At 47.1% G+C, this 19,240-nt stretch overlaps 2 protein-coding genes across 11 annotated transcripts in view; one reads left to right on the forward strand and one right to left on the reverse strand.

The window, feature by feature from the left end:
• The first annotated feature begins 312 nt into the window (after positions 1-312).
• MALSU1 (mitochondrial assembly of ribosomal large subunit 1) lies at positions 313-8,852 on the forward strand. 2 transcript variants are annotated; one of them, XM_002713822.6, is made up of 4 exons: positions 315-608; positions 1,524-1,702; positions 7,911-7,992; positions 8,638-8,852. In XM_002713822.6, exons 1-4 carry the CDS (start codon positions 350-352, stop codon positions 8,823-8,825), a joined length of 708 nt encoding a protein of 235 aa, XP_002713868.2. In that variant the 5' UTR covers positions 315-349; the 3' UTR covers positions 8,826-8,852. The 2 variants fall into 2 exon arrangements, with proteins under 2 accessions (XP_089171510.1, XP_002713868.2); XM_089315384.1 differs by lacking the exons at positions 7,911-7,992; positions 8,638-8,852 and adding an exon at positions 3,385-3,559 and having other exon boundaries at positions 313-608.
• Positions 8,853-9,362: 510 nt separating this feature from the next.
• Positions 9,363-19,240, reverse strand: part of IGF2BP3 (insulin like growth factor 2 mRNA binding protein 3) — a 136,144-nt gene continuing 126,266 nt past the window's right edge. For 7 of the 9 annotated variants that reach the window (XM_089315380.1, XM_089315379.1, XM_051852814.3 and 4 more), the window contains 5 exons: positions 18,279-18,395; positions 15,557-15,631; positions 12,530-12,661; positions 11,806-11,919; positions 9,363-11,575 (listed from right to left, as the gene is read on the reverse strand). In XM_089315380.1, coding sequence (XP_089171506.1) covers positions 11,477-11,575; positions 11,806-11,919; positions 12,530-12,661; positions 15,557-15,631; positions 18,279-18,395 — 537 coding nt within the window. In that variant the 3' untranslated portion in view covers positions 9,363-11,476. The remainder of the gene's footprint in view (positions 11,576-11,805; positions 11,920-12,529; positions 12,662-15,556; positions 15,632-18,278; positions 18,396-19,240) is intronic. The other 2 variants (XM_051852815.3, XM_089315382.1) reach the window with 1 other exon arrangement.

Here is a 19,240-nt window from a genome sequence, read left to right on the forward strand (position 1 = left end):
GGCGGTTCTCATGCGCCCTCATTCCACGGGAACCAACAGCAGCTGGGCAGAGAACCGCCACAAATACTGCATTCAGCCGACGGAGTCGGCGCCCGTCCCCTCCGAGGAAAAGAGAAGACAGTGACAGAGCGACCCAGGGCGGAGCGGGCTGTCACCCCCGCCCCTCACTCCCGCCTCTTGCTCCCGGGCCCCGGGCCGAGCCCCAGGCCCCGCCCACGGCCTGACTCCGCCCCCTCGGCGGGCGTAGACGCTGCCAGCCGCGCCGGGTGGGCCAGGCCAATGGAGAGGCGCGGAGGCTGCTCGCGCTCCGTGAAGCTCCACCCCCCGACGTCCACGCACGGCGGCGGCGATGGGGCCCGGATGCCGAGCGCTGAGGCTCTTCGGGCCGCTGCTGGGGCGCCGGCCGCTGTGCGCGGGAGCTGGGCCCGCGCTAGGGGCCGGGTCCCGGCGTCGGCTGCTGGCAGCGGGGCGTCTTCCCTCGGCCCCGGCGCCCGGCCCGGCCTGCCTGGCCGCGAGCCCTGTGCGCGGCCTACGCGTGGGTCCCAGGCTGGAAAAGGGGACGGAGGCGGGTGCAGCCGACGAGGGACGGCCGGAGTCGGGCTCGGCAGGTACGGGGCGGGCGTGGAGGAGAAACACGGCGCAGCCGTGAGCCACGTCCTGGCCCAGGAGGCCCTGGCTTCTCTGCCTTATCCGTTTCCCTTAGCGTCACAGCTCACTTGGGCCCAGAGCCGTGGGGGGCTTCCGAGGTGGTTGGCGCCCGGTGGAAGCTGTGCCACTGGGGGCTGAGGCGTGGACGTCAGAACCGCCCCTTCGCGCTCTTCCGCGGGCCGGGGGAACGGGTCGGAGGCCATGCAGGTAGGGGACGGAGCCTCGCGAGGGTCCTCCGGTGACTTTAGGCAGACAGAAGTTAGCGACTCCGGGAGGGCGCGGGCCGGGTGCCCTGAGCCTTAGGAGAGCGGAACAGACTCACCGGGGACCAGAGTATTTAGTTCTCTACGGGGGGGAGGGATTTTCGTAGATTAGTTATTAGTAGCCTAAATGGCTTCCTAAGACTAACTCGGGGGCTCAAGATGAGAATCGGTGGCTGCTGTGGACTTGAGGCGACGCCAGCTCTGCTGGGTGTATTTGAAGGGTGTGCACCAGACGCTGCGGCTGGTGGTTCCAGTGCCAGTGCCGTGGCTTTATGGCTGAGATGTGATTTGATATGCCCCGGGACAGCAACGCCGCTCCGGCTGGTGCCAGTGTTTTTCTTAATTTCGTTTATTTATGTGCTTTTCAGCATCGCTGTGTCTGGGTGGGTGGTTCATGTCAGCACCAGCGGGTCTCGCGGGATGTGGTAACAGCAAAGGATGAGCGCTCTGACCGGGAAAGTGGAGCCGTGCCTTTGACCACGATATCCGGGCCAGCTTCCCGGAAGCCTGGGCCCTGCTGTGGAGCAGCGTTCGGATCTGAATGTGGTTTCACTGTCTGCTGCCTGGTCTCGGGGCGTCCAGGTCTCGGACACAGATATCCGTGCATTCCAGATCATACTGGTCCCAAGTTTGACGTGGATTTGCTGGTTTCCCTTCTGAGACAAGAAAATGCAAGAGACATCTGTGTGATCCAGGTCCCCCCAGAGATGAAGTACACAGACTACTTTGTGATTGCTAGTGGAACGTCCACACGACACTTACATGCCATGGCCTGCTACCTTGTGAAGATGGTAAGGTGCTTTCTCTTCTCGCTTGGGCCATGAATTGGGTGGAACTGTGAGTGCATCGGGAGCAACAGTTAGACAGTACTCCTGTCATGTGGGTTACAGGAGAAAGCCGCCATGGCAGAATCTGCACGAGCGTGCTGTATGTTCCTTGATGGAACCAGCATCCAGCCCTACTGAGTCATGGTGTCTCTAGTTCTTGTCTCTTGTAGCCACAAGATAAAACTTACAGGTCACTCGGGCAAGCTAGAAGACAGTGGAAGCCAGAGGGATTTCTGCAGGAGCGCTGTCTCATTCGGTAGCTGCACACCACACACAGCTTTTTAATTCTAAATTAAAATAAAAAATTCAGTCCCTCAGTTGTGCTAGCCCCGTTTCAGGCACTCAGCTGCCCCATGTTGCTAACGTCTACCATATCAGATGGCCATAAAACATTTCCGTAACTGCAGAAAGTCTGATGGAATAGTGCTGGCCTAGAAGTTGACTTCAATGTTGGAGCATGCCCATTGTTCCCAAGCTCTGTGCTTGGTGTTGGGAAGATGTGGTCTGTGCCCTGTGATTTCACCAGTCAGAAGAAAGGGAAAGGAGTGCATTTTCCAATCGGATTAAATCTGAATCAGCATAAAGAAGAAACGGAGGTGCTCTGTGGCACAGCAGGTTAAACTGCCGCTTGTGGGGCACGTGCCATATCGGAGTGCTGGGGTTGGTCCCACCTCCATTGGCCCAAGGGCGTGGGAGACCTGGATGGAGTTTGACTCCTGGATTTGGTTTGACCCCACCCTCACTGTTGATGGCATTTGGGGAGTGAACCGGTTGATGGACGATCTTTTCCACTTTCTCCTGCCTGTCTCTTTCTCTGCCTTTCAAATAAATAAAAAGCAAACAAGAAACTGGAAGACTCTGACTGGTTCTCAAGGGAATAGCTCTTATTCTGTTGAAAATTGGACATAAAGTAAACAGATGAGGCCAAAAGAATATGTGAGGTCGGCCAGAGAAGGGTCATAAAGTAAGAGGCGGCTACAGACAGAGCCCCCGTGTGTGACTGCAGAGCAGAGGAAGAGTCCCCAAGAGGGGTGATTGGAGAGACAGGAAAACGAGAATCCAGACAAGAGTTAGAAGACAGGAGCCAGCACTGTAGCACAGTGGGCAGAGCCGCTGCCTGCGACACCAGCATCTCATGTTTGCACTCACTTGTGTCCTGGCTGCTCCACTTCCCATCCATCTCCCTGATAATGGCCTACGAAAAGCAGTGAGGATGACCCAAATGTTAGGGCCCCTGCCACCCCCATATGGGAGACCAGAAAGAAGCTCCTGGCTTCAACCTGTTCATTGTGGCTATCCGGGGAGTGAAGTAGATGGAAGATAACTCTCTCCTTCTCTCTGTAACTCTGATTTTCAAACAGATAATAAATAAATCTTTTAAAAAAAGTCAGGTCTCTATCAGGTGTAATAGTGAGATATGGAGTAAGATGAAGACAGAAAGTTACCATTGGACTTGCGGATGGAAAAGTAAAGGAATAGAAAATATTGTTAGAAAATTTTAGATGAGAAAGAAATGCAAAATCAAGAAAGCTGTTGTTTCTGGCAACGGGCGTACCGTTTTAAGTACATTCATATTGATGTGGAGTCATTATCGCTGCCATCTCCAAACTTTGTCTTCAAAACTGAAACCGGCCTTTCTTCCCCAGGTCACCATCCATCTATTTTCTGCTCTCTGAATGAGACTACTCTTTTAAGATAGATTTATTTATTTATTTATTTGAAAGTCAGAGTCAGAGAGGTCTTCCATCCGCTGGTTCACTCCCCAGTTGACCGCAACAGCCGGAGCTGCGCCAATCTGAAGCAAGGAGCTTTCCTCCGTGTCTTCCCATGCAGGTAGGTGCAGGGGCCCTCTCCTACTGCTTTCCTAGGCCATAGCAGAGAGCTGGATTGGAAGTGGAGCAGCCGGGACTCGAACCAGTGCCCATATGGGATGCTGGCGCTGCAGGTGGCGGTTTTACCTGCTGTGCCACAGTACTGGCCCCTGAATGTGACTACTCTTAAGTATCTCACAGGAATGGAAGCATACAGTATTTATTTGGTGACCTCCTTTTATGTAGTGTAATGTCTGCAGGGTTCCTCTTTGTTCTATGTGCCAGAATTTCCTCCAGGCTGGATGTAAATATCCCATTTACCCACGGATGGACTCTTGGATTGCTTTCACTTTTCAGCTGTTAACAGTGTTGCTACAGACACGGGTGTAGAAATAACCTGTTCGTGCCCCTGCTTTTAAGTCCTTTGGGTATATATTCAGAAGTACAGTTGCTGACTTATGTGGTGATTCTGTTCTCAAAGTTTCAGGGGACCAGGGTTCTGGTTGCTTCACATGCTAGGAAACATTTGCTGTTTTTCTGGTAATAGCTACCCTGATGGGAATGAAGTGATATTTCATTGTAGTTGTGATTTGCATTTTTGTAACAGTGCTGTACAGCACTTTATGTTTACTGACCATTTGTTTATGTATACATATATATTTTAAAGATTTATTTATTATTTATTTGAGAGGCAGAGTTAAAGAGGGAGGGATAGAAGTCTTCCATCTGCTGGTTCACTCTCCAGATGGACACAACAGTTGGAGCTGGGCTGATCCAGAGCCAGGAGCTGCTTCTGGGTCTCCCACGTTTGTTCAAGGGTCCAAGCACCTGGGCCATCTTTCACTGCTTTCCCAGGCCATTAGCAGGGAGTTGGCTCTGGAGTGGAGCAGCTGGGACTTGAACCAGTGCACATATGGGATGCTGGCGCTGCAGGCAGAGGCTTAACTTGTGCTATAGCACCGGCCCCCATTTGTATATATTTGAAGAATGTATAATTAAGTTGTTTGCCCAGGTTTGATTTTTTTTTTTTTTCGCCTGTGTTCTATGTTCTGGCTATTAATCCACTGTCAAATAGGATTTGCAAATATTTCTTACAACTCTTGGGTTGCATTTCTGTTCTGTTGGTAGTGTTCTTTGATGCACAAAAGTATTTAATTTTGGTTAATCCAATTTGTTTCTTTTTTGTTGCCTGTGACTTTAGTGTCATAGCCAAGAAATGAATGCCAAACTAGTGTGTCATGAAGCTTTCCTCCTGTGTGTTCTCCTCAGGGCTGTCTAGTTTCAGGACCTCTGTTTGGGTATTTAACCCATTTTGACTTCATTTGGTACAGGTATAGGGTGTTCCAGGTGCATAGCCGGTTTCCTCAGCACTACTTGCCGAAGACTGTGCTCTTGCCCACTTTACGATCATGGCCCCTTGTTGAAAACCATCTGACCAAGTGGGTGAAGGTTTATTTCTGGTTCTCAGTTTTACTCCATTGTCTTACATGCTTGTATGTACTCCAGTAGTACCATAGCATTGTGATCACTTTGGCTTTGTAGTAAGTTTTTGAAAATCAGGAAATGTAAAACCACCAACTTTGTTCTTTTTTCAAGATATCTTTGCTGTTAAGGATCCATTGAGATTCCATATATTTTAAGATTTATCTTTTTGAAAGACAGAATTACAGAAAAAAGAGGAGAGAGAGATCTTGCATCTGTTAGTTCACCCAGATGTCCCCAGTGGTAGGGGCTGGGCAGGCTGAAGCCAGGAGCCTGTAACTCCATCCGGGTTTCCCACATGAGTACAGGGACCCTGGCATCATCTGTTGCTTTCCTAGTAGCATTAGCAGGAAGCTAAGTCAGAAGTGAAGCAGCCAGCATTCAAACAGGCACTCATATGGGATACCAGCATCACAGGTGGTGGCTTAACCCACTGCACCACAAAGCCGACCCCCCTCCATACGAATTTTGATGGATTGCATTTGAAAACTGTTGTTGGGATGTTGATAGGGACTGCATTGTATCTGTAGGCTGCTTTGGGTAGTTTTCACATTTTAACATTACCAGGTCTTCTCTGTTTATTGGTCTCTCTGATTTCTTTAAGCAGTGTTTAGTGTCTCAGGACATAAGCATGTGACCTCTGTAGTTTATTCCTGAGGGTTTTATTTATTTATTTATTAAGGCTATTCTAAGTGGAACTCGTTTCCTAGTTTCATTTCCAGGTTGTTCATTGTTAGTGTGTAGAAATGCAACTGAACTTGGGTGATTTTGTAAGCCTGCAATTTTACTGAATTAATCCTCTTTTTGTGTGTGTGGAATCTTTAGGACTTTCTACCTATCATGCTTTCAGCAAACAACATTTTACTTCTTCCTTTTAAATTTGGATGCTTTTATTTTTCTTGCCTAATTGCTCTGGTCATAACTCCTCATTCCATGTCATATAGAGGTAACAAAAGTGGGCTTGCTCCTGATCTTAGCTGGGGAGCTTTCAGTCTCACCTTTGAGCGGTAGCTGTGTGCTGTCACTGTATGGCTTTTGGTACACTGAGGAAGTTTCCTTTTATTCCTGTTCTGTTGGGTGTTTCTAATGTGAAAGTGCATTATGTCGAGGGCATCAGTTCTGATCATGGGGAATCTTTGCCTTCATTCTGCTAATATGGCATCTGACATTGATTAGTTTTCCTGTGCTGGACTCTGTGCACACTCAGAAATCCCACTTGGTCATAGTGTATAATCCTTTTAATATGCTACTGAATTTGCTTTGCTAAAATATGGCTGAGGACTTTCCTGTCAAATAAGTAGGCTTATTAGAAAACTACAGACCAACAGGCTAAAGTTGTGCCCACAGAATGAGTTAGGAAGCTGTGTTCCCTCCTTTTTTGTTGTTGTTCAAAGTTGAGGAGCACTGGTATTAAATATTTGCTAGAATTGACCAGCAAAGCCACATGGTGCAGGCCTTTTCACTATTTAGAGGTTGACTCCTGACTCAGTCGCTTCCCTAGTTATAGGCCTATTCAGACTGCACACACGTGTTTCTTAATGTTCAGTCCTGGTAGGGTGTGTGTTTGTAGGTACTTATTTCATCTAGCCTAGATTATCCAATTTTATAGTAATTTTTTTTTTTAAGATTTATTTATTTGAGAGGCAGTTAGAGAGAGGGGGAGGGAGAGAGAGATATTGAGATCTTCCACCGGCTGGTTCACTCCCCAGGCTGCAGCGGCTGGAGCTGAGCCCATCCGCGGCCAAGAGTTTGTTCTGGGCCTCCCACATGGGTACAGGGGCCCAGGCACTTGAGCCATCTTCCACTGCTTTCCAAGGCGCATTGGCAGGGAGTGGAACAGCCGAGACTTCATATGGGATGCTGGCATTTGCAGGCGGTTATCTTTACCTGCTATGCCACAGTGTCAGCCCCTCATAGTATTCTTAAAATTCGTTTAATTTCTCTAAAGTCAGTAATGTCTCTCTAAAGATCTGTCCCAATTTGTAGATCTCTGTTGAAAGCCAGACTTTGTTATTTCCGTCAGCCAGCTCTGGGTTTAGTATTTCCTTATTCTCCTTTACAGTGTTAGAGTTGGGATCTTCTTTAATGTAAGCATTTCCACCTATAAATCTCACTCATAGCACAGCTTTTGCCGCATCCCGTAAATTTTTGTTTTCTGAATTTTTGTCTCAAGATGGTTTGCTTTCTTGTGTGATTTTTTTGTTTGACGCATTGGTTAAGAGTGTGCTAATTTCAAAACATTTTTTGTGAATTTACTAGTTTTATTCTGGTGCCGTCAGAAAATAGACTGTATTTCAATCTAAAATTTATTAAGACTTGTGGTGTATTATCCTGGAGAATGTCCCATGTGCATTTGAGAGAAATGTGTATTCTGCTGTTGGCTACAATGTTCTATCAACGTTTATTGGATCTGACTGGTCTGTGGGGTTAAGTCCTTTATTTCCTTGTTCTATCCATCATTGAACATTGGATGTCTATATAATTTATCTTGGCGTAATTTCTTGTTTCTAAGAATTTCTGGCTTGGTCTTGTCTTGCCTGATTTTTAGTCTGTGTTGGCTTTAACAGAAGGTACAGACCATTAGTAGGTCTGTTGGGAATAGACATGAACAGTACTGAGAAGACCTCGCCATAAAAAAGGAAGGAAGCATCTGGCTTCCTTGGGAGTGAGGGGAAGCATGATTGAGTATGGCGGCCCTCTCAGAAGCATTTGGCTAAGAGGAATCGGTATAATCGTATGAGGAGAGGATTCAGAGGGGAAACGGTTTCCCTATTAGTAATCATGGAGAGAGAGACCAGAAAAAGCCTACCAGACCCTCCAGTAAGAGCAAGGTTTCCTCCACAGCCTCTCCCTCTAACATAGGACCTGGCTTTTTTCAGTACAAGTATCTGAAATGCCGGAGTGAGCCTCATGTTAAGATTGAAGGGAAGGACACAGATGACTGGCTCTGTGTGGATTTTGGTAAGTTATTTTAGCGTCATTTTACTGACAAATAGTCATATTAATCTTGAATTGTTTTCAGTCATTAAGGGACTGAAATCAAATTGCATGCATTTCTACGTAAGATTTTTTGCACGTGTAAAATCTTCACCTAACCAAAATACTCTAGGTAATGCACTCCTGGAGGTGTGTGTATATATATATATATATATATATTATGTTAATAACTATATCTACACATTAGCTATATATAGTTAATATATTAACTAGCCACACGGATCAGGAAGGTGGTGGACGGGGTACATGTGACTTTGGCATTAATTGAAGAGATGGTGAAAGTCATTGCAGGCATAGGAAGAGCAGAAGACTGGAATTTTGAATAGCATAGGTTTGTGTATTCATGTGTGCTTGGTTCAAAGCATTTTATTTATCACATTGCACATATTGTTCCGTGTTGAGAACCACAGTTTTAAGCAAAGCTGCTCTCAGCTCCTCCTCTATGGTATTTCTGTGGTATTTTGCTAGGATGGGGGCCCTCTATTAAGTTCCCAGGAAGTGCTTCTGTAGCTACTAGAGTTAGACACTAGCAACAGAGGGCTGTGAGGTGACAAGATGAAAAGGACTTGAACTGTTTCTTCATTGTGACTCTTATCTGCCCCTTGATAGGCAGCATGGTGATTCACTTGATGCTTCCAGAAACTAGAGAAACCTATGAATTAGAGAAATTATGGACCCTGCGTTCTTACGATGATCAGTTAGCTCAGATAGCACCCGAAACATTACCTGAAGACTTCATTCTTGGAAGAGAAGACGACCCTGCATCTCTTATTCCAGTGGAGTTCAAATGTGAATAAAACTCATGAACTGCTTTAGTCCTTTCAGATTTGGATTGAGTCAATCTTTGGAAAATAGAACAGGTCTTGTCTACGGTGTGCACTCATTGCTAGAACACTCACGTCGTTACATTCCAACCAGAATTTACTGTCTATCCCTGGCATCCCAGCACGAGGTCCTGGACTTAGCACTGGTCCCTACATTTGAGTTCTCTATTAGAATCTTATTCTGCTTACATATAAATTTATTCTATAGGATAGAATGGACAGATACTTTCAAAATAACAAAAAGCAGCACCCCACTGATCCTATTTGTTCTTCCAGGTGCTGGTCTAGGACAGTCCAGTGACAAAATAAAGTAGCGTGAGAAACTCTTAAAACCTGTAGTTGTTAGTTCATATCCAACAATGCTAATAATAATCACATTTTCCTGAGCTGGAGAAAATAGTTTTTGAATAGCCTTTGAGGTTGAAGTTAGTATAACTAAAACTTTGCTTTAACTTTGTAACAAGACCAAATTCAGAAAGTTTACATTCATTTGAACACCAAACACAAGACATACTCCACAATAAACTGCACCTAATGATGAAAACCTTTATTCTGCATCAAGGTATCTGGAAAATGAAGCTGCGTTTGGGGCACATTATAGATGAGAAATGATCCATGTACAGTGAGTACAAAATAATCACAGAATTACTTCTTAGCTAGTACCACATACTCCAAATTATCAATGCTTAAGTGAAAATAAAATGATTTGCCACACTAAAAGACTAGAAGTGAAACATGACAGAATTTAAACCAGCACCTATCTGTATTTAAAAAAAAAAATCAAATATTGGAAAAATCAAATGTTGAGGAACAGCTCTGGACTTCAACATCTTCTCTGAAATCCAACCAGTAAGCCAGTCCATGATTTTTTTTTAGCAATTTTTCATTCATTGTATGAAAATTATGAATGCAAGGTGAATTTATTGACAAAAAGGGCACTTTTTGGCTAACACTACAAAATAAACTGGTTTTCTGAAATTATTTAGGAAAACATTTCAAATAATTTTCCAAGTGTCTAACTGATACGCTGATCTTCAGAAAATATCTAGTCTGTAGAAATTCATCTTGAGTATGAATGAGGCAAATGATTTCTAAAGCATTACATATGCCCATCAGTATAATATGACTGTGATCATCTTATGAACAAAAGCAAAAAAAAAAAAAAAATTCAGAGAGCAGTGTGGCCTTCAAGACCACCCACACCCACACCATTGTACGTCCTGGGCTCTGCCATTAAGGAATGGGTAGATGAGTTCAGTATCAGAGGTCGAGTTTTCACAGTCATTCAGTTACATTCCAAAAACCGTTTTCTTGTATTCTCTACCTTTTGACTTATTTTCAAATAACTTGCAGAGTATATAGAAATCCTGCTACATTTTATGTAATATTTAGGTGGACTTTCACTTTCTAAATCATTGCTTAAAAAAATCTTCAAAACACCTTAGTGAGGCTCAAGACAGTGCCAGGGCGTACGGAGACATAGCCCTCTGCAGCCTTCTAGACACTGTCACACCATCTCTGACTACGCCCTTGACCTTCTCCAGGTGTAGACCAGCAGGTGTACATCCTTTCAGACAAGCTGAGCCCTGCCTCTGCCAGTCGGCGTAAGGTCCTGCTTCTCTCAGCGGTCACCATAAGGCAGTGGTAGTGAAAAGCACAGAGCGTTAATGCATTCAGTCACGTAGCTAAACAAAACCTGAAGTCTTCTGAAGCCATTTAAACCAGCCGTCCCAAAGCCTCCTGCCACCACCTCGTGAGTACCATCAGAAACTTCCCAGCTCTAAATGAAACAAGAAATGGTATTGCTGCTCTCCAAATATAGGCACTGCTCTGTATCTTTGAACATTTATTGGATTTTCCAACTAGTAACTGTCAAAAGCCTCAAAAAACCTGAAATTTTCCAGCATTACTGTCACCAGCAAGAAGTAAGTCTTTGCTCAATTATTTTCCTGTTAGCTGTTAAATTTTAAATTTCATAAAAAACAGTTGGACTTAGCATTATGAAGTATATAAAATTTTCAAAAGAAGAAACAATTTTGCTTTTCATTGTATTACTGGATACCTGAGGTAGTTGAGTAAAAATGCACATTTAATACCCCTGCCAACACCATTCAGCACTTCCCTTACGTTATTCTTGTTAGTGTTAGATAAAAATAAAACTGAGAACAGTTTTTTCTATGCTAATGGCTTAACATTTAAGTTCCTGTGATAATTCTATTCCAATCCAATTTTAGCAGTTGGATTTAGGAGCAATCTATTTTTAAAATTTATCTGATGAATTTAGTGATGCACCATTAAGCCAATTCCTGGCACTCTAGCGGACTATCAGGAAAACTTAGAATGTCTGTTACAACATGAGGCTACACACACAGGGAAGTGCAGAGCTCTTCTCTCCCATCCCACCCCCATTTTCTTTTTTTTAAAGCTGGGTGTCATACATTTCAGAGAGCATAAAGTATACATTCTCACAGAGACAGGAGTTCAAAAGTTGCCTGGTCCTCAGAAACAACTGGCTGGGTACAAACTTGTGCATGTGGTTCTGGAGCGGGTCCGTGCCCGGCTGTGGTTAGGCGATCTGTCTTTGGTTTGGCATCTGCCTCTGTGCTGGGCTGCTTCCCGAGCCGTCACTTCCTCCTTGCCTGGGATGGTCCACTCTGCAGCGCCTTCTGCTGGTGGTGCTGCTTTACCTGAGTCAGAATTTCCTGAATTTTCCTCTGGGCAACCTGCAGAAGGACAGAACTTTGAAAATTCTACCTGATCAAAAGGATTTTACTCTTCCATTTCAACAACTTCAAACAGAATCCATTTTCACATTAAACATACACTACTGAAGGTTTGCCACTAGGCTCTGAAGTCCCCTGTTACGCATGAAACCACCCTACGTATTTGTGTGAGGTGGAAGTGCCCATGAGACAGCTCCTTCCACATGCTGCTCATGGCACAGCCCACTTGCCTGGCAAGCGTAGAAGTGACCAGTTATCTTGACAACCACTTGGTCATTCTCATCAGGCGTCTGGTCACGAGGTACAACTACTTCCGCACTTGACAAATTCTGGAGCTCATTCACCTGCAAGAGTTAAGCAGAAATTATGGGAAATGGGTTTTTAGGAAGCTGCCATTTCCTGAGCACTCCTGCGTCCGAAACACTGGGCTATGGCTTCGCAAGCTTCACCTCGTCCACTAATGAGTGTTTCACATCATTAGTGCTGCCTGCACTCGGGGCCATCAGAACAGAGGCTCCCCAAGGAATTGATGTGCGCAGTCACACAGTGAATGGCCACCAGATTCAGATTTTCAGAAGTCTTGCTCTAACTGCTCTCAGTCACCTTGAAATTTCAAATAGCTTTGAAAGTGGCATCTGTTGAACATGAAACCATTTACTTTTTTCAGTTACAGGTGTGCAGCTGTAGATGAAACTGTTGTCCCGTGGTCCTTGTAGATACAAATTACAAGCTGGGGTTGTGACACGAGGATGACGCTCCACACCCCCTTACAGGTGGCAGGCCTGAGAGAGAAGCATTACTGCCCCTCAAGAAAGGCTTCTCCAGACCTTGGTCAAGGTGCTCTTGCTTTTATACATTAGCCAAAATGCAGGGGCTTGGAACTCCCAAGTACCTTTCAACGCCTTCCCTTCCATACCTTCCATACCACTGCACAGGTTTTGCTGAAGTACTTGCCGTTTTGCCTCCTTTTCCAATCACTCTGCCAGCAGCAAAGGACGGCACTCTGATATGAGCTTCAAGTTTCACCTCTTCTTTAGGGCTAACAAAGTTTTCCTCTTTAATTTTTCCATAAATTCTTCCCTGAGCCTGCAGACGAGAACATGCCCCATCAGTGTCGTCCATGCATGATACGAGAGACGGTAAACATGCGAGGCAGCCTCACTCCAGCTGGAATCGCCCTCCATGGTGGTCCCTCGCTGCCTTTGGCACTGCTGAAGGGAGAACTTGGGGAACTCTGACATAGCACACGTGAGTTCACATGTGAGGCCAGTGGCTGATCAAAGGAGGGTAGGACACATGCCTCTCACTAAAACAGACACAAAACTACCCAGTCAGCCTGCGAAAGTGACGCTTGTGGGCAATCCTGAAAGGTAAAACCTCTCATGCTGGCAAGGAGAAGTTAACTACAGTTTTCTTGAAAAAGAACTAGAGACAGCCACGCCAGGCTGACAGAAATCCAAGCCCGCGTCTACATGGGCCAGTTTGAAAACTGCTGGGGGGTAGGGAGATTTACATGAACGTGATACCCACCGCATTCCTGGGGAGCCCGGGCTCCTCGGCTCCCCTCCAGCATCCTGCTGACGGGCCAGGGAGGCAGATGACAGCTCAAGTGCCCACTACCTTGCACCGTGGGCTCCTGGCTGCAGCCTGGCCCTCTCCTGCCTGTTGTACGTGTCTAGGGGTAAACCAGCAGACGGAAGATAACTCACTCTGCGAAAACTGGCTGAAAGGAATATTTTCTATTTAAACACGTTTCTTAACTAGATGATTTCTGGTTTGAATAAAAAGGCTACAAAATCCAGTTACTGTACATTTCTGGTATTGACAGTCAATACATCCCATCACCTACTGCATGGAAATAAAACTTACAGGTAAGAAACCCTGTCATTATGTATAAGGGATCTGTTCTCCCAAACAAAATTCATAAGAAAAATATGGCTTCAGAGGCCAATTATACCTTTGATCTCTAAAAGAAACCATTCATCTGGATCACATGACTGAGACTTAGCTATTACAGCTTAAACGTTCCATTAAGATAGCTGTAAAACACAGTTATGAGTAGAACTGTGGAAGCACTGTTTGACTTTCCCTTCGTGCAAGCATTTTAGGAGTGACAAGATAGCAATTTCAGTTCTGAAAGAGTACAGGCTCAGCACTCAGGAGAGACGTGCCGGAATGCATGTCGGTGTTTATCCGTGGATGGCACCGGCCCTGAAGGTCTGCAACACTTTGGACCCGGGACATGGAAGGCCAAACAATGGGCAGCCTCAGGACACTTGCTTCACCTGCCTGTGAGCTGGGCAAGCCACACTCGCGTCTCTCACCACCTCCTCTGTCTCCTGCCCTTCCTGTGAATGAAGTTAAAGTGGGTTTGGAATTTTATTGGAAAATGGCTCAAAATGGAGGTGAAATAAAGTGATGGTTTTAAAAAGGGGAGAGGGGAGAGATACAGGCCCTGTTATCAGCCACACCCCAGAGCCAAGTAGCTGAGCTGTCACACAGCTGCAGGGTGGTGGGCAGGGCCGAGACAGGAGTAACTTGGTAGTCACTTTGTCTAAGACAAGGCATCCCTACTGAAATCACACAAAACGAGAAACGCGTTTGTGAATTTGGCATGGTCTGCTTTGCCCAGAGTCGGCTCTAGCCACCTCCAGCACGGCAACACTGGGCTGCTTACGTGTGAGGCTCTAAGCTAATGTAAACCGTCCAAGTGCCCGAGCATGGAGGCGCTCGGATCCCCATCTTGTATTATGTGAAGGACAGAGTGACAGACGGAGATCATCCATCTGCTGGTTTCCTCTCCAAATGGCTGCAACAGCCATGCCTATACCAGGATGAAGCCAGGAGCCACGAACACCAGACCTCGGTAATCCCGCAAGTGGCAGGGGACCAAGTACTTGGCCATCTGCTGACTTCTCAGTTACATTAGCAGGAATCTGGGGAGGAAGCAGAGCAGCAGGAACTTGATAGGGGACGCCAGTGTCAGAGGCGCTCTGATTGACAGGGGATGCCTGTTTCAGGGAATGCCAGTGTCAGAGGCGCTCTGATTGACAGGGGACACCAGTGTCAGGGGACGCCAGTGTCAGAAGCAGCGGCTTAACCTGTGCCAATGCCAATCCCTTATTATTTTTTTAGCTGATGAGATTTAATTCCTTAAGACACAGAGACCTCCCATCCATTGGTTCTTTCTCCAAATGCCAGCAGTGACCCCAGGGCTGGACCAGGCTGAATCCAGGAGCTAGGAACACGATCCAGGTTTCCCCACATGGGTGGCAGGGACCAAACCACTTGAGCAGGAAATTGGATCCGAAGCAGAGGAACTAGGAGTTGAACCAGGCACTGTGAAGTGGGAAATGGCATCTTACTCACCAGGCTGAGACACCTGCCTGTTTGGTCCCCATGTTACAGATGAGGAACTAGCCTCCTCCCGACAAAAAAAGTAAAGTGCCTGAGGTCATACAGCTAGTAAATGGCAGCGCAGGGGCTTGAACCAGCGGCCTGACTGCTCCCCAACACCCTTCAGTATGCACACGAGAGGCACTCCAGCTGCCAAGACTCCAACCCCAGGAATCCTGTGCAGTGGTTCACCCCAGGACCAGTAGGCACGAGAGCCCCAGGTTAGATGGGTGTGTGCGGTGTCCGTGGGCCGAGAGGGAAGGGGGTGCATTTTAATCCCAGGTTAGGGCATCTGAGTGACAGCAGGGATAATCTTGGAGCACATTTCTAAGATATTAGCCAGGCAGTTTTCTCAATTTCAGTCCTAAGGTCTCACCTAAACATACAATAAATAGGGCTTTTGGGCAAATTTGCCTTTGGGAAACAGGGAGATCCTACAACCACAACTCTCAAAATGAAAACCTTCCTATTTCTGAAATGCAACTTCAGCTTGGACTTCCATGGATTCCTTCTACTTATTAGAAGCCAGGGTGGAGAGTTCCGAGTGCAAGGCCACTGTGGCCTGTGCGCTCTCGGAGCACATACCTTGAACTGCGCCTCCGGAGGTCCCGTGATAATCACCATCCGTACCTTAGCATCTGGGGCCTCGGCGGGAGCGATCTGTAAGGGGCCCAGTGACAAGGGTTAGGACAGTTCCAGGTGCCAGGCCCAAACAGAATCCCAAGGCCAGCTGGCTTCCTCTCGCGTGACCAACAAGCAGACTCCAAAGCTTTCTGGGAGGAAACCACGGAGCAACAGCGCTTTGCGTGGGTTCAGCAGCTGGGGCTCCTGCCGGCCTTCAATGTGAAGCCACACGCAGCCACAGCCACAGCCCAGCCTGAGACATCCTGCCGCTTCTCAAATGGGGATTCGGGTGGAAGGCTGGAGAAGCCCAGTGACCCGGCTCACGGGCCACAGAGCAGAAGGAGAGCTGGGCCCACACTGCCCCTTGCCCGAGTCACAGAGTGTCCCCAGCCCACTTGGACCAGAACTCCCTGGGTCCAACACCCCATGCGACTGCACCCCAATTTCTGAGCTACTGCCTCAGGCAACCACTTGTACTTTCATAGGCAAGGGCCCGGCAGCTGTTTTACAGAACTTGGGAAACTGGTTCATAAGCTGTCTTAATACCTTTTTTGCTAAGTTTGCACACCTAAATCTACTCCCCACCAAGTATGTTCACTGGAACAACCTCTGAAATAAGACAAGAACTGAACAGGAAGAAAACAAATTCAGGCCCTGTGGGTTCAGAGGGTGTGAAATCACACTGCCTGGGCTGGACAGAGACCACCGAAGGGAGAAGAAACCCAGACTCCCCCGGAGCCAGGGGAAGAAAGCACTGTGCGGCCCAGCTGATGGCTACTTCAAAAGAAAAACTCTACTAGGCATTTGCTGTGCGTAAAGCAAATTAATCCTTAGACCCTTAAAAGTTTATCATTGTGCAAGAACAGGAAGCAAAGCACAGTGGTCACTTCAGAGTCCCAAGAGGATCACTGCCAGTTACACGTCCTCTAGACCTGTTCCCACACACCTGTGCACGTCAAAAAGTCAGCAGAGCCGTGCTTCCTCCCTGCTTGAGAAGAAAGCCAACAGCTCTGCCCCCTAGAGCCTAGCTGGAACTGTCACTACTCTGCTCATCACTGCGTCTAACACAAAACAAGCAAATGCGTCCTTGCTTCTAGACCAAGCTCGGGGTTACGCACAGGTATTTTTGCAGCAGTTTGCTCTCATTCTGCAACTTCCCAGCTACCTGTGGCAACACTGGGGCTAGGGGGCTGGGGCTAACGGTGCTTGTACAAGGATACTTCAGTTTGGAAAACGGAATTTAAATATAGGCTTATTTCAGTACCAAAAAAAGTTTAAATCGATGCATTTTTCCCCCCATAATGCACATTTGAAGATCCTTTGTGTGTGTGTATTTCAGAAACTTTTGCACCAAAATAAACCTATCTTTTAATTCCATTTGCATGAATTTTTGAAGTATCCTCAAATATTGAGGTTAGGACTACAAATTGTTAAAGTCTCCAGAATGCCTGAGAAAAAGCATATGCTCTTTAACCCACCAAATCTAGTTTTTAACCTTAATTAGGGCTGCATTCAATTTTGCTCAAAGAATTTTATTTATCATCGCACTATCTGTGGAAGACAAGTTAGGAACAACTTAAATGTCAAATACCTAGTACAAATGATTATGGTTTGGTGAAGTCAAATATTCTATGTGTAGTAATGCACACATTTGGAAAGTTACCTAAGTGAACCTATGGCCAGTTATTAATAGTGGTGGTCAGTCTTTCAGATCATGTTTGTCTCAAGCTTTTTGGAAGCACATTTTTCAATCTCACTAGCAACCCACTATGAAAGCCAGAAAGAGTAAGAACCGTGCCTCCAACAACCAATTCCTGTTTATGAAATGTTCACCACAGTTTTTCCAACAGATCTACTCTGTGTGTGTGTGTGTGTGTGTGTGTGTGTGTGTGAGAGAGAGAGAGAGAGAGAGGGAGAGAGAGCGCACGCGCACGAGAGCGAGCGAGCATGTGTCAGAGATGGATTTTTAACTCCTTAGGAAATCAGCAGGACTGTAAAGCTTCATCTTCTACAGTATCTTTTCCTTCGCTCAGCTATTTATTTTGGCTGTGTCTGCTCTTAGCGAGTCTATCAGCACTACCTCCTTGCGTGTGTTTTGATTTTTTAATATACACACAGAATTCACCCTTTGGGCGTCCAGTTCTGAGGAGGCGAGTGCGTGGTCACGTCACGCACAGGATTAAAATGCTGAGCTCCAGCGCTCCCGGTGCTGCTCCATCTACTCGGCTCCTGCCCCGCTCCCAGGGCTCACAACCACTCACTTGGTCTGTCTGTAGTTCTCCCTCTTTAGAACTGTCACATACACGGAATCCAAGTCTGTCGCTTTTTTAAGTCTGACTCCGTCCTCCCCGTAATACATGCGATTCTTCCACCTCACCTCAGCAGAGGCTGAGTCAGGCCTAGTGTCCCGAGAGCCCCAGCTGCCCGCTCACCGTGAACGCCTGGGTGCAGGCTGTTCTTTGCTAACCCACACTGTCGTGTCCTCATCGTCCAGCCGGGCACGGGGCGCCGGCAGGAGCCCGACCCCCACCCAGGCCTGGGCTCCCCGCCAGGCTTGTTCCGGAGGGGGAAGTTAACTCACCTCGGGCAGTGCCCTCACATAGCCCTGACGCTAACTTACGCGGGGCCGGGCGCGAGAGCGGAGAAGATGCCGCTTCCAGGGCCGCGGCGGGCAGAACAGTACCTTAATGGAGGCTCCTGCAAAGCGAGAAAGCTGTTTGATGTGCTGGCCCTGCTTGCCGATGATGGCGCCCACCGAGAGCGCGGGGATGAACAGATGCACCGTCTCCGTCTCCGACTGCTGGGAGGAAAGAAAACCGCACCTGCTTATTTGTTCCAGACCAGGCCTGCTGCTGCCGGCTTTGGCGTCTAAGGAACGCTTGCAAAGGGTTAGGGCCAACGGCCATGAGTTTATCTTGCGGGCCCAGAAGATGCCACATATCTGTATCCTGAAAGCGTCTGTATGAACTGTAAAATGTCACTGAATCGTAGATGTCAAAGACATGTAGACATTACAAAGCTTAAACATACCAGCATTAGAGGAGCAAGACTGCACTGAAAAACTAGACTCGGCAGTTTTGATGGTCAATGGCATTCTGGGACACTCATCAGCAAACATGGCCGCGTTCCAGGACTGCCCACTCCACCCTTGTCTATGGAGGTCTCGCGCCTTAGACACAACAACAGCAAGCCATTTGTGGGCTTCATCCTCTATGACTGAATCGTGTGCACACTTATCACTGTCACGCAGTACTTCTCCCACAGCCATAGGGCAGGATTAGAGCCCAGTCACTCCAGCATAGACAGCACGAGACCCGCACCCAGGAATCCTCGTTCTGTCTGCCCCTGCCTTCCCCTCCCTTTCACACGCCAACACGTGGGGACACGCTGGGAAGGACATGCGTGGGCGGCTCCATCTGCACTCCCACCCACCCTTCCCACCCCGTGCCCTCCGGAGTCTGCTTCAGCCGTCACTGTTTCGGGGCCACTGCACACCTGCACTCGTGAGAAAGCTCATGGTGCTGGGGTTTCCAAAAGGCCTCAAGGTGCAATGATGTTCTTGATGAACAAGTTTGTTTTTTGTTTTTTGTTTTTGTTAAAGATTTACTTACTTGAGAGGCAGAGAGAGAGAGAGAGAGATTGATT

This window comes from Oryctolagus cuniculus, chromosome 16, assembly GCF_051225735.1.
Source record: "Oryctolagus cuniculus isolate XC-2025 breed Fujian yellow rabbit chromosome 16, ASM5122573v1, whole genome shotgun sequence".
In the NCBI taxonomy this organism is placed as follows: Eukaryota; Metazoa; Chordata; class Mammalia; order Lagomorpha; family Leporidae; genus Oryctolagus; species Oryctolagus cuniculus.